We start from the raw sequence: 14,330 nt of genomic DNA, 5'->3' as shown, positions 1-14,330 counted from the left end.
CACATAGCTCAGAGGTAGCATGTCCCCTGGGTTCCATCCTTAGTACCATAAAACAACAAAAATAAAACCAATCAATCAGTTTGTTAACAATCTACATTGCATTTATACAATGTTGTTCATGGACTCTTAAATTGCACATGAAGCATACTGTCATAATAAGCATATTCATTACAATGACAGAAAACCCGAGGGCTAAGTTCTTCACCTAAAAAGCCTATACTTGCTTCCTCAAAATCATTTAGATGGCTCTGTCCAGAAAACTAATTGAAAATGTGGAGGATATTTACCGTCTTTGTGCAGGAAACATTCCTGATGCAGATGCCTGGGCAGCCACCTGCTGAGAGGCAACGAGGGCAGCAGAGGTCAAGCCTGCTGGGGAAAAATTGTGGGGTCTCCATGACATTTAGAAAGATAAAAGCAGATACAAGCCCAGGGGCAAAGGCTGTAGACCCAGTAGCAGCAATTTGTCCTTTGCTAAACACACCCATGGAATTTTTCATACAGCATAGAAAGACAGAGTACAGATCTTTTGGTCTAACCAAAATCTATCCCTTTACTGAATACTCTGATTTTCTTAATGGCTATTCAGAGAGGATCTAGCATTCCATTTCTCCGGCCCTAGAAGGTGCTAAATGGTTTGCACCTTCCTGAATAGGAATCTCAAGACAAATAATAGGTACCAGACAACAACAGAAATCAAAAGCACAGTAAATTATAAAAGCGATATGCTACTATCTATCCGTATAAATATATACATGCACACAAAATAGATAATATATGATCCTTTTATGTGTATGTACCCATATACATTTTGTACGTTTAGATATATTGTACATTTGTATATATTTCATACATTTATATATAGTACATATAAAATATTTTATGATAACTTCTATCACTTTAATATTGTTCCCAGTTATTTCACATAATTCTATAAAGTACATGGAGTCAGTAAATCAAATTTAGAAATAGTCATAATCTATAAAAAAAAAGTAGCAGAGATTATAGCTGCAAATGCTATTAAGTTGCCTTATAATAAAGAATTCTTGCTGGGCGTGGTGGCACACACTTGTAATCCCAGTACTTGGGAAACTGAGACAGAAGGATGGCAGAGGTTCAAAGCCAGCCTCAGCAATGTATCAAGGCTCTCAGAAACCTAGTAAGATGCGGTTTTCAAATAAAGAAATAAAATCAGACTGGGGGCATAGCTTGGAGGTAGAATACCTGGGTTCCATCCCGAGGACCCAAACAAAAAACAAACAAAAACTCTTTAGACTCTATAGTAAAGAGAGTAACCTATAGATGACTCTCTCTTTCTGTGTCCTTTATTTGGACATATTTTCTCTTCCCAGGGGTAATTTAAGACAGCACGGTTAGGAGCTGGGTGTGGTGGCGCATGCTTGTAATCCCAGCATTCGGGAGGCTGAGAGCGGAGGATCGCGGTTCGCGGACAGCCTCAGCTACTTAGTGAGGCCCTCTGCAAATCAGTGAGACCCTGTTTCAAAGTAAAGAATAAAAAATAGGGCTGGGGGTATAGCTCAGAGGTAGAATGCCCCTGGGTGCTATCTCTAGTACCGCAAAAAAAAAAAAAGTGAAAAACAAAAAACAAAAACAGGATAAAAGTAACTGAAGCAAAATGTTGCAAGGGATTCACCCTGATATGACAGGACGGGTGTCCTTATGAGAGCAGACACATGACGCCGGCTCCTGCCATAGGAGAGATCACGTGGCCCTCAGTGAAATGGCAGGCGCCTCCAAGCCAGCAGAGCGCCCCGCCCACCAGAAACCGGCCTGCTCTCAGCCACCCAGACAGTGGGCAAGGCCCTCCGCAAGAGGATCTGCTGGTAAAGACCGTGCCACCTACCACCCACCCGCAGCATGAGCTGACCGAGATGGCACAAATGATACCTGCTCAACAAACACATCACATATGGATGGCTCCCTCAAGGCAATCCTACGGCTTTTTAAAAGGTTTCTTTTCCTCTACCCTCACCGTGGGGAGAAGCCGTGAAAAGATTCCACGATTGAGTGTTAAACTCTGCTACCTCACTCCTATTACTTGCATGGGAAAAGAGCAACTTAAGAGGCCTAGAGATATCAGGACAAAAAATTCACCAAAGCCCCCAACTATTCCTCATTTTCTCTACAATTTTCCTGAAGTAGTTATCTGATCTTCTGATTGTTATATTCAGTGCCCCGGACACTAGCCAGCCACCCTCCGTCTGCACGATAACAGTAAGCCCCTGATAACATCGACCACTGACAATTATTAACTGGTAGCTACTTCGCGTCTCAACTGAATACAAAGATGTGGGAATCGCCTCGGCTGTGTCCGTAGGAAATGAGCGCTAGAAATCCTCACGGCTAATGCAGATGCAAAGGCCAATATTTTTATTTTAAAGCGGTGACAGGCAGCTTTAGGAACTGTTTTCCAAAGCACAATGAAAAAAGACACAATAATGATGAAGCTGCTGACCTTGAAAGGGGTCGTATTGACCAGGGATTAGTGGATAACCCATGCCAACGTGGGTGTGGTGATGCGTGTGCAGGTGCCGCTGGCCAAAGGGGGAGTGGCGATCTCGTTCCCTCTCCGCCTCCCGTTCCCGCTCAGCTGTAGCCTTTTCCACCGGCTGAAAAAGAAAAGAGGAATTTCCCCACTTCATGTTTTGAAATACAACTTCTAGAAAGAGTACTAAGGCACCATTACCTTTTCCACAATAGTATTAATGATTAAAAAATACAGCTATGGATACTTAATATACCATATTAACAAGATATTTTCAAAGGGCACACATTAGTTTCCACTAGAATTAAGACTACGATAAAGTGTTCTTCCAAGGCAGCTGTAGTTTAGCAAGACCCTGTTTCAAAATAAATAAAAAGGGTTAGGGTTTAGCTCAGAGTTAAAAAGCCCCTGGGGTTCGCCGGGCGTGGTGGCGCACACTTGTAATCCCCGCGCTGGGGAGGCGGAGACAGGAGGATCGCGCTGGTTTGAAGCCAGCCGCGCTGGCTTAAGAGACCCTGTTTCCAAATAAAAATATAAAATAGGTCTGGGAGTGTAGTAGCCCGGAGAAGGGTTTCCAGGAACCCCAGGACCACCAAAAAAAAAAAAAGCCCCTGAGGTTCAATCCCTAGTAATGTATTTCCACACGTGTATGCGGGCACACGCGTGCGCACACACACACACACACACACACACACACACACACACACACAAATAAAAACTGAAGAACAGAGAGAGAGAGAGAGAGAGAGAGAGAGAGAGAGAGAGAGAGAGAGAATGAATTGTACCACCCAAAGTAAGCCAAGTGGCAGCACTACTTTCCTGAAGTGACTGAAACTATAAGACTTCTCTCTATATTCACCCATAATTTCTGCCATACAATCTACCTATTTTCCCACAAACAAGTTTTACATATGGATCAAAGAAAAGAAGTGGTTTAGATTCCTTTAAGGTCAAATTTTCTAATTACACATTCATTTTACCTCTGAGCCATGTCCCCAGCCTTATTTTTTTTTTTTTTTTTTGAAGCAGGATCTCACTAGATTGATGAGAGTGTCACTATTTGCTGAGTCTGTCTTCCAACCTGCAATCCTCCTGTTTCAGTCTACCAAGGACTAGGACTCCAGGTGTGCACCCTCACACCCAGCCCATTTGGTCCCACTAAAAACACATATCCCAATATCACATGATGTTATTATACAGTAGAGTCTGTCCTCCATATTCACAGTTTTTAAAAATTCACTGTATTGAACATACAGACTTTTTTGACATTTTCCCCTAGAAGTTATAATAACTGCTTTAACATTTGCGTTGTATTAGATTTTGCAGATAATCCAGAGATGATTTAAAGTATACAGGAGGATGTGCATAGGTTATATGCAAATACTACACCGTTTCATACAAGTGACTTGAGCATTTATGGATTTTTGTATTCCTGGGTGTTTTGACACCATTCTGCAGATTATGAGAGACTGTCTACAGGAAACCAACATTCTACTCCCACCTTCTAGCATCTCTTGATTCCTGAAGACTCATAAAGAAACTCCAGTTCTCCCGAGTCATAGTTTGGTTAGAGACTATGGATTTACTATACATTTCTACCTTTTAGAACTTAAATACCCTTTTTTTTTTTTTTTGCAGGTCTGGGATGGAACCCAGGGGCATTCGATCTTCGAGCTATACCCCCTGCCCTATTTTTTATTCTTTATTTTGAAACCGGGTCTCACTGAGTTGCAGAGGGCCTCACTAAGTAGCTGAGACTGTCTGCAACCCGCGATCCTCCGGTCTCAGCCTCCCGAACGCTGGGATTACAAGCGTGCGCCACCACGCCCAGCTAAATACCCTTTTTTTTAAAGTTTCTTTCTCACTTGGGTGGGGGTAGAGGGGGGTACACTCTTTGTACTAGGAGGAGGAGTCACAGAAAAAGATTCACAAATCACTTATGTAATCTCCCTGTAATAGTGTCCAGTAGACTCATTCACATTGCAGCTACTGTATTTTAAACTTTGATTTTCTAACCGAGACCCACCAGATCCATTCTTTAGTTTCTCTTTAAACAATGAGTAGTACTAATAGTTGCCTTTTGGGGACGCCTCTTTCACCAAGACATCTGCACTGCTACTTCACCAGGGGTATTAGGGACATGATGATGAGTCCAGGTCACAAAGGCCCAGCCGATGAAGCCCTGCTCCTTAGCCAGGGACTCATGCTCGCACATGAGCCTCGAGGTGTGCAAGACTCAAATCTGTGCCTGCATAAAATTAACACGTTACTGCCTATCGTGGACCATCAGCACTGCACATAATGAGTCTTCCACCAGGCACATCGCCATGTAGATACTAAGGATCGACAGAAGGAGTTGAGAACTCAAGTCTCCGTAGGAGCAGGCTCATAAGAGATGAGGGATGTAGATGGGTAGGTTTCATTTATATACGTTGAGTGGGAAAAGAACTTAGATGGGGCTACTTCTCCCCGTGTGATTTTACACCAGATTTTTCTACTGTTGTCTTAACAGCAAGAGGGCATCTGAGTTTGTGCGAGGAAACTCTGATTTCTGAAAGATGTCCCCAAAGAAAAGATTTTTCAAAGCTCAATTTGCCCAACATGCCCCTGGTTTGTGGCCTCTGAACTATTTAGTTACAACAAAATAGAGACCTCTGTTACTTTATTTCTTAATGCTTTATCAACAATACTTTGCACCAAAAGTCGGTTCTTAAGAATTTAAATTCCCAACTAACAGGTATCCTCCTGTGTAAGCAAGACATCGGATGTCTTGCAACAGAAAAGCTTGCGACCACCCTGCATGCTGTAACAATGCTTGTCTCTTGTATGTGGAGGCCTCTTACTTTTGAACACTCTATTCTTTATATACTACAACAGCGTCCTGAAATCACAGCCAGGGTCCAAAACCACGTCTATTTCAAGACTGTTCTCTAGCTTGTCCCCTTTTCCCCAAAACACAGTCCTCTTAAATAGCAACAGAAGGAGCTTACGGCGGGGGACTTGCTGCGGTACTGGCTGGCATGCTGCTGGAGCAAGTCCAGTGCTTTAGAGTCAGTGGTTGTTTTCGTGTTGATGCTGGGGCTGGTATTGACTTTCTCTGCCTCTTCTCTCCCTGACATCTTCCCATAAACAGGATAATGAAATCCTGGAGAGAGATAGGCCCCTGCAGATAAACAACAAACGCCATGTCAAGGTATAGGCTTCATCTTTTTAAAGAAATTGAATTATATGTATTTGGGAGAAGAACCTGAGTTATAGAAAGAAGGGGTTACATTAAGAATGAGCTACATCACTGTTAAACTGTATCTAGGGTCCCTGATTTTCCTCTCCAGTTAATTCATCCTGATGAACAGAGGTTATAAACAAAAGTGAGCTTACAACCACTTCATGCATTTATGTGTCTGCTTAAGTGAAAGGAATAGTAACTATAATGATTATGACAGTAAGTGCTTAGAATATTTTCATAGGCAATAAAGTATCCGTCAGTCGAAAGTCTATAACAGACCATCAGAGACTAGAGAAGCTATAGCTGAGGACTCTTGACATTTCATTTTAAAAAAAAACAACAATATTAATCAGTTTCATCTTTGGAACTTTAAGCAGCATAAAAACAAGCAAAACAAATGTCATTCTTGAAGCTTCTAATTTATCTTGAGTTTTTAATAGCTAATATTTGAACACAGCCTCTTCCCTCCAAGAGAGTTAAAACCCGCAACACGTACCAGGGTAACTGTGCATTAGGACGGGAGAAACAGCCCGGTATGCAGGGTGGCTGGGGTCATACATCTGTGGGTAAGGATAAGCATGCAAGTACTGTATGTATGACTGATGCTGACTCATGGGCGAGGACACAGCCACTCTTGTCCCCCGGGAGTCCTTCCAATTCACAGGAGTCTTTCGGTCATCGTTTTTCAGCTTGTTCTCCTCCATTGACTGAGAATCAGGACGCTTAGCCTCTTTGGGCTCCTCTTTAATGCTTGTTAGTGATACGGGGAGGCTGGGTGCACCGCTCTCTTTGTTAGGAGTTTTCCTTGGACTATCCTCTTTTAATTTCTTCTCTCTCTCAAGTTCTTCTGACTTTTGCTGATCCAGATATTTTGGTTGATATACATAATGATGCCATGTCCTTGAATCTGGATCCTGATTTAAGAAAAGAGAGAGACTTGTCTTAAAATTTCTACTTTTAAGAGAACCCATCCTGAGAGCACTATTACTTCTCACACTAAATTAACATATATGCATGTGCTAGCTGCTGTGTTATTTCTCTTCTCATAAGGAAACAATGTCTGGGGTTATTACTGACCCCTTGCACTGAAGACAAACCCCAAATTTTTAAAATTCAAGCAACATCAAGTGCTGCCCAGTTGCTGGGCTGGGCTTTAAACTTAGGTCTGCTGGAATTCAGAGATGGGCCCTTAATTTCTCAACATTAAATAATATATTCAGACATATTTAATACACCCCATTCTTCTTTGAATATCTCACACAGGTAAAAAGGATTTTTAAAACTCCAACTTGAGCTAATAATAGTAAATTTAAGTAATTACTCTAGCTACTAACATCATTTAGAAGGAAAAATCTTTGCTCTTCTAATACACTTTTTCATCTACTACAGGTGAGGCTTAATGTATCGGCTCACTTCTCCTTAAGTGCTAACATCTTAATCAAAACAAAATTTCACAGCACACATTATGGCTTCTCTATTATAAAATAAAGCCATCTAGAAACCGCCACACTGTCTTGTTCTAATGTGGCCCTGAGAAGCATCCGCCTGATTTAGCCCTCTGGAAGAGGGAGAACTGAGGATCCTAAGTGGTCTTTGTGACTCACATCCCCTTCACGGCCTAAGGCATAGCCAGGTCCTAAGTAAGCATTCAAAGAGAGCTCAGATCTCAATTATGGGCAGAAATGAGTGTAGGGAGAGGCTTCTCTTTCTGATTCACCAGGAGCTACCTCAGTGTGGAAGGGTGTAGGGTGTGGTGCTGGGAAATACCAGAACTAATGCTCCTGGGCTGTAGTGAGACAAGACGTCTGATCCATGGCAGTAAGTGCTGGCACATGTGCGGTTTCACGGTGACAGGTCTTCAGGTGTTTCTGGGCTGGCTGACCATTCTCTGGGGTGACTGATAAGGCCCATCACCCAAACACCATGTGCCCCACAAAGGCTCAGCGTTAAGCTCTGCCTTGAGCACTTAACACAGAGTATAAAGCAGAAATCTAGGCATCTCAGACCCTGTGTAAAAGACCCTAAACTGTATTAAAAGATGAATGGGAAATGTACATTTAAGTGCTAGGTTTTACTACTCCTAGAAGATGCTACTGAAATATGGAAACATAAAAGAACAAATACTTTAGTGACAATACTTAGAATGAGAGTCTGAAGGAGATTTAGCAGTCCTGTAGTGAGTGGAATGTCCTTACTTTGGACTCAGAAATTAAGGTACCTTGTCAGAGTTACAGAATTAGATGAGAGCACAGAACACGCGTGGGCAAAGGGCATGTCCAGAGTTTGCTCTTTCTACTACAGAACAAGAAACAGCAATGTAAAGTTAGAGCTACACCACAAGTCCTGAGACTCTTTTAAGGCATTTTTCAAGAAGAAAATAATGCTCATGTTGGCTTCTCTCCTGCCTAAGAAGTCTAACCAGACCAAGCCCAGCCATGTGCACGTCGCACACTGCTCTCTGCCTCTTTGGGGCCACGCTCCACACTCTTACTTGTTTAAATCTCGAGGTTGGGTCTACACCTGTCTGCTTCATAGAGTCCATGACAGACTTCATTTCTACAGCCTCTTTAATAAGCTGGTGGTTTTCCATCTGCTTAGCTTTGAAGCTGTCGGCCTGCAGCTGCTGCTGGTGATTGGAGAGAAGCTGCGATTTACCTGTCTCCTCAGTTTTATTAGGCACTGACGGCCCTAGCTTAGAATGGTTTTTGTTAGGCTCCGGAGTAGAAGGAGCTTTTGAGACTGTGGCTGATGGCATGTTTTTCTGCTTACTGTCCTCCTTGCCCAGCTCTTTCAAGGGGAGCTCGGATTTCCTTTCACAGTCTCCTCTCCCAGCCTGCACCATTTTCTGCTCTGCCAGTCTCTGGTCCTCATAGTACTTCTCATACTGCTGTCTATAGGCAGGGCTGGTGGCCATCAGCGACTTCTGGTCCATATAGAGCCCATAGGCATATTGGCCGTAATAAAGCGACTGAGCCAGGGCAGGGTGTCTCTGTGTGATTACTGACTGGTGCTGAGGCTGTAGGGGTGCAGAATTATGGTCCACTTTCTTAGAATCTAACTGCTCTGACTTGTCCTTCTTCTCTGCATCTTCCTCGGACTCCTTCTTGATCTTCATTGCCTGTGAGCTTCCACTGTTCCCAACTGCAGGGGCACTGACCTGTCCCGGGTGCATGTAACTTGGAGAATAATAAGGATCGTAGCCGTGGTAATAGGGAGAGTGGGACTCCTTCAGTTGAGATGACTGTGCTGTAGTTGACGAGTGCCCTTTGACAACACCATCCTTACTAGACATGATATCTGATGGGGAACTGGCCTTTGACCGCATGCCCTCGGACCTGCTGTCCGACCCACCATCGTCGGCAGCGTCGGATATGTCTGAGTAGGCCGGGCTGCTGGTCTTTGCCGCCGAGCCCTCAGCCCCGTTCTGGGTCAACACATGCAGGGGCGCCATGGGCGCCTGCCCGTTCACCAGGGTGCTGCACTCCATCCTCGAGGCACTCCCTATAGAGGGGCTGGGAGCATTGTCCGTGAACGTGTAAACCTTGTCGGCCTCGGCTTTGATACTGGCCATGCGGCTCTCCTGAGACTCCGAGAGCCCATTAGCCAGCCCTTCATTCTTGTTCAGATGGTCCTTTAAAAAATGCCCGGATAAATCTTTGCCAGCCCCCTTGGAGTCCTCTAGTTTCCCCAGCTTGGCGTCCATCTTCGGGCTTCCTGCCTCTTTCCCTTCTTTGTCTTTTAGCTTTCGCTTCTCCTTTTTCTTTTTGTCTTTGAGTGACACCAGAGCTGGGTTCACGGTGATGGGCTCCCCCATAATTGTGGGCTTTGGCTGGATGGGCTTTAGTGGAGGGCTCTTTGGCGTGGCCTGGACGACAGTTGTCGTGAGGGAGGGCAGTCCAGGTATCGTCCCCGTGGTGGTGGTCGTAAAGGCTGCAGTTGGGATAGCAATTAGCTGTGGGGGTGTGGGGGCCGGGGCGGGGGCGATGGGCCTGGCACTTTTCAGTTTTGAGAGGTTTTTGTCCATTTTGCAATTGTTAGCTTTTCTGCCTTTTTCTTTGTCACCCAAACTTTTCTTGTCGATCAGTCCTTCTGCTTCTAGTTTGGGCATTTCAGCAGCCAAGCTGCCATCCCCCGCTGAGCAGCTGTCTGATGTGGCCGCCATGTTGGAGATGACCGGAAGGTTATTCAGTTCATTGTTAAGGCCCTTCTTTTTCCCAGAATTCTTTCCAGCTTTTGAACCAAGAATAGACCCTGGGCCGTTGCTCATCAGCTCTCGCTTTCCCTTAGGGGTTCCGGGGGTGTTCCCGGCACCAGGAGACGTGGGGGCCTTCACCTGGTCGTAAGCAGACACGCCTGTGCCGGCCTCGCTGCACTCGAGGGCCACGTTACTCAAGGCTTCCTCACAGTCTGAGATCTTGTCCTCGCTGTCAGGCTCAAACTCCAGCTTGTTTTCTGGGTCCAAGTGTGCATGGGCCTGGTGGTACCTCAGGCCATTAATGTGCTTGTACTTTTTGTTGCAATTTGGGTGAGGACAATCGATCAACACAGGAGAAGAGCAGCCTTGGTCCACAAAAGCTGTCTCTGGCTTCCCCTGCGGGGTGGTGGGCGTGCTTCTGGAATTCGTGCGGACTCGCTTCCCTGGCTTGCTGTCCTCGGAGCTGGAGTGCAGGTCCAGCTCCATCGGGGGCTTATTTTTCCTTTTGTTGGTGGAGGAAGGACTGGCTTTGATTTCCTCGGCGGCACAATTTGGGGGCGTCCTTCGTCCGCTGGCATTGAGACTGCCCCTCCTTCCTTTCCCGTTGGCACCCCCTCTGTTCTTGCTCTGCAGCCCTCGGGACTCTGTGAAGCTGGCCTCGGAGCCCGGAGCAGCGGCGGCAGCAGACCTCGCTCTCTTCCCTCTGCCTCGGCCCCCTCTCATCTCCAGGTCACTGGTCGGTGACTCACAAAACCTAGGAAGTGAGAACAGTCATCAAAATGAGCATCTCCAAGAGAGCCAGGTGAAATCACATGATACACAAGACAGCAAAGAAGAGGCGTCAACGCCTTGGTCGAGTGAGCACCGGCCCCGGCCCAGGAAAGACTCCCGAATCCCCCAATGACAACTTCAACACCCACAAAAGAACAGGCTACCGATGGCTGATACTCTTCCTCCGAAAATCAAAGAGAAACAGCTCAAGTAGCTGGCTTCCAATGGAGTTCAGATTCCCACTTTGGGGAAAAATGAAAACAAAGAATTTGAGAGAGAAGGGCTGGGGAGTAGAGATCTCTTGATAGAAAAGAAAGCCAGCATGTGCATTTTACTGTGCTCAACCCTCTTCTGCCTGGTTTCAATTACAGGCAGACTTCTTAATGTATAATTAATCTCTTTCTATAGTTTACTTGCAAAGAAAGGATGGGGAATAACAGGAAGAAAGTGCAATAAAAGGTAGCGGTGCGTACCTGGGAGGGGCCCAGTCGTGCTTTGTACAGTCCAGCAGGGTCCCCACGTAAGTTTTGTTCCTCCACGTGACATTGACCACTAGGACACCTGCAGGGAGGAAGGGATGAAAGGGATCACATTTAACACTGATTACTTTATTTCCACTTCATTTATTGCTCTTATTTTTACCAGCAAAGTTCTATTCTCATTTGCTTTCAAGAGCTGTGGTTTGCATTCTTCCTCTTTCTGGTTTCAGTGACCTCAAGTTAAAACCCACAGGAAATTGTGTGTGTGTGTGTGTGTGTGTGTGTGTGTGTGTGTGCATGTCGTACAAAAGGGTGAGACTGTGTGTGAGAGTGTAATCAAGATACTGCTGACAGAAGGAAATGGTTTTTGCCATGTCCTGCTGTAAAACAGCAACACTCACCTCTTAATTTTTCTATTATTACACATAATTGCTTTCGTTTGGCAAGCAGCCAACATAAACTAAGCGCCAGTTACCAGTGCTTAAAGCAGAAGGTGACTGAAATGATCCATTTTGTTTCCAACTCAACGATATAAAATAATGGTGATATTTTACTAAGAAAAAAAATCATGCATATGCATAAAAATAGGTACAGAGAGGAAACTGGGAACTCAGAGTCCAGACAGCAGACAATGAGCTATGAATCCTCCTTCCTAATCGCCCCCCCCTGACTTTGTGAGACAATAAGCAGCCTCGTTGTGCTTTCTGTTTCACTATTTGGTCGTGTTTCATATTAAAGATTCCTAAAATAGCCCTTTTAAGAAAATAAATGTGCACAATTGATTTGCTCTTGGGGTTATCTTTAGAATCAACTTTGGTAAGCATTTGCCACAGAGGATTAGAAAAGAAATCCCAAAACCAACACACTCATTTCCTGCAAGCCATTCTGCTTTTCCCCACTGCTTTGCAGACAGACAATTTAATTTAGCACTGCATCTGTGAATTACTAAACTTAAGTGCACTCAGTATACCAAATGTCACAGGGAACCAAAATTTAGCAGCCTCTTTATTTCTCTAGAGGACAAGTGCCATTTTTCTTTTTAAGTCATTCCTTTAAGGCAGATTTTTAAAGGACCTAGATTTTTGAGACATAAATAAAATACTAAGGTAAATAAATTAAATATTTAAGAAAACCTTTGTTTTCTTTCTGCGCCTTACCTCCACCCCCACCCCGTCCCATTCTTTTTTTTTGGAAACACCCGGAGGACATTACTTAAAGTCTGTTTCTAGCTGGTTTGCTCACTTGTGTTACCAGTGCCATTTTGAATTTTACAGAAAACCTGAACTGAATTCCGTTATGGTAAAGAAAAATCTCGCAAGGTAAAGCTCATTTCTTTGGGAACCTTTTAACAGCAGGTAAAATATTTGAAGGGTTGGGACTCAAGTAGTGAAGGAAGATTTTCTCTCAAAAGTCTCCAAAGGAGATTTAAAAATCGTTCCCCATATGGTCTATGTTGCTATTACTTAATGTGACAGCTGAATTCACTCGCTGTAAATTCAGCCTATTGTAGCCATAGTCTGGCAGGGGAAGACCGGCGAGCGAGGGTGAAGCGAGGCAGGCATTCCCGCAAATCATGGCCGATTCCTTTGTAATTCCCTTAGGGCATTTTTTTAAACCGCTGAGTATAAAAATTCATATTGCGATGAGAATCGGTGGTAATTAGGCATTTGGTCAAAATCTGCACAAGGCAGAACAATCGGAGGAAAGGATTCTTCATGTGCACACCCCTTCAGGAAGGGGAGGGCGGGAGCGGCGAAGGGGAGACGGAGCTGCTTTTCTCATCATTTGCTCTCTGGGGCACTGTGCGTGGTGTCAAAGACCTTTGCAGCTGCTTAAAATTCTTTAGCATGTCAGCTATATTTACAGTGCAGGAATATATCTGTATTGCCAGAAGGTTACTGCATTTTCGCTTTAGATGCAATAGCTGAATCGTGTTCCAAAGTCCCTGATGTAGCACAAATGTATAATTAAAATTGCTTGAAAGGAAACATGAAAGAAACAACAAACCCTCCATTCTTGCAGTAATAAAATTAAAAACAGGAAAAGTCTGCACAGACACTTAACATTTGTCTGCAGTGAAAGGCTTTTGTTATTGCTTTTCCCCTAAGGGTTTCGCGTTTCCAGCAAACGCTGGCCGCCGATTGGCCAGCGCCCGCTGCGAATGCTCGCGTCTGATTGGCTGGGCCGAGGGCGGCCGGCCGAGCCGGGAGGCGGCGGGCTGGGAGCGGAGAGGGGCCGCGGGTCCTGGGCGGCGCCGGGCTGCAGCCCCTCCTCCGCACCCGGGCTCTTGGCACTAACGAGGCCCGTGAGCTCTAAGCCGCGGTCCCGGTGAGGGTGCCGGGTCCCCCCCCCCACGCCGCACGGCTCCACACCACTTGCCAACCCACTCAGAACCGATGGATCTTGGGTCTCTAAACCGAATGAGGGAAAATGTCGGGCCAGATAGGCGTCTAAAGCAAGCAGTCCATCACTGGTTATCTGGGGCAACAGGTTGAAATTGTCACCAAGGCTGAACTGCAGTTGCAAGTTCTACATCTGCTACTCTCTAGAAGCCAACAGGGCGGACTTCTTATCTAAGCACCAGCGATGCTGCTGTTGTGGTTTGTACCCAGTGAGAAAACATCCTGTTAAAGAAAAGCCCACTTTCAACTTCAAAGGGCCTAAATAATATTTAGTTCCTTTTTTTTTTAAAGCACTGTATTACAAATGCTTGTAACAAATGCTTCACTCCTGGGGAGATTTTGAACAGTTTTCACTAAGCACTGCTAATTGGATACATAGACCCAGGTCTATCTTTCTTTATATGTACAAGTTCACAATGCCACTGAGTATTTAAATCTGCCTAGAATTCACATGTGAATGTATACACACGCATGTTTACATACCAAATCTGCTGTTCTAAGCTGAAATGAAGGCTTAAGAAATGTTCTTTATATAAACTGTACTTCTGCATAAACAGTATACTGTTTCTTTGTAAGAAGTTCTATGTTTATAAAACATCCCATTATGAAGGGCCAAGTTTAAAGGTGGTGTTTAAGCTCTAAAAACATGTAAATGGTTTATCATTTCACTGAAATATCAAATCTTGAACACTTTGTCACGCATGGCCATATAAAGCAGGCTACTTACTGAAGGCATAAATGTTCACAGTGA

The 14,330-nt window shown here is 44.6% G+C and overlaps 1 protein-coding gene across 2 annotated transcripts in view; it reads right to left on the bottom strand.

Annotated features, from left to right (window-relative positions):
- Window positions 1–283: 283 nt before the first annotated feature.
- Window positions 284–14,330, bottom strand: part of ZNF608 (zinc finger protein 608) — a gene marked incomplete at both ends in the record, with an annotated part of 108,958 nt that continues 94,911 nt past the window's right edge. For both annotated transcript variants that reach the window (XM_080698903.1, XM_080698902.1), the window contains 6 exons: window positions 284–369; window positions 2,477–2,630; window positions 5,497–5,669; window positions 6,229–6,646; window positions 8,224–10,681; window positions 11,172–11,259. In XM_080698903.1, the coding sequence (XP_080555029.1) occupies window positions 284–369; window positions 2,477–2,630; window positions 5,497–5,669; window positions 6,229–6,646; window positions 8,224–10,681; window positions 11,172–11,259 (3,377 nt within the window). The remainder of the gene's footprint in view (window positions 370–2,476; window positions 2,631–5,496; window positions 5,670–6,228; window positions 6,647–8,223; window positions 10,682–11,171; window positions 11,260–14,330) is intronic.

Source organism: Muscardinus avellanarius (assembly GCF_963383645.1).
Source record: "Muscardinus avellanarius genome assembly, chromosome: 7".
Classification (NCBI taxonomy): domain Eukaryota; kingdom Metazoa; phylum Chordata; class Mammalia; order Rodentia; family Gliridae; genus Muscardinus; species Muscardinus avellanarius.
Note: the sequence above shows the minus strand (reverse complement) of the source record. Positions and strands in the feature narration are given on the sequence as shown.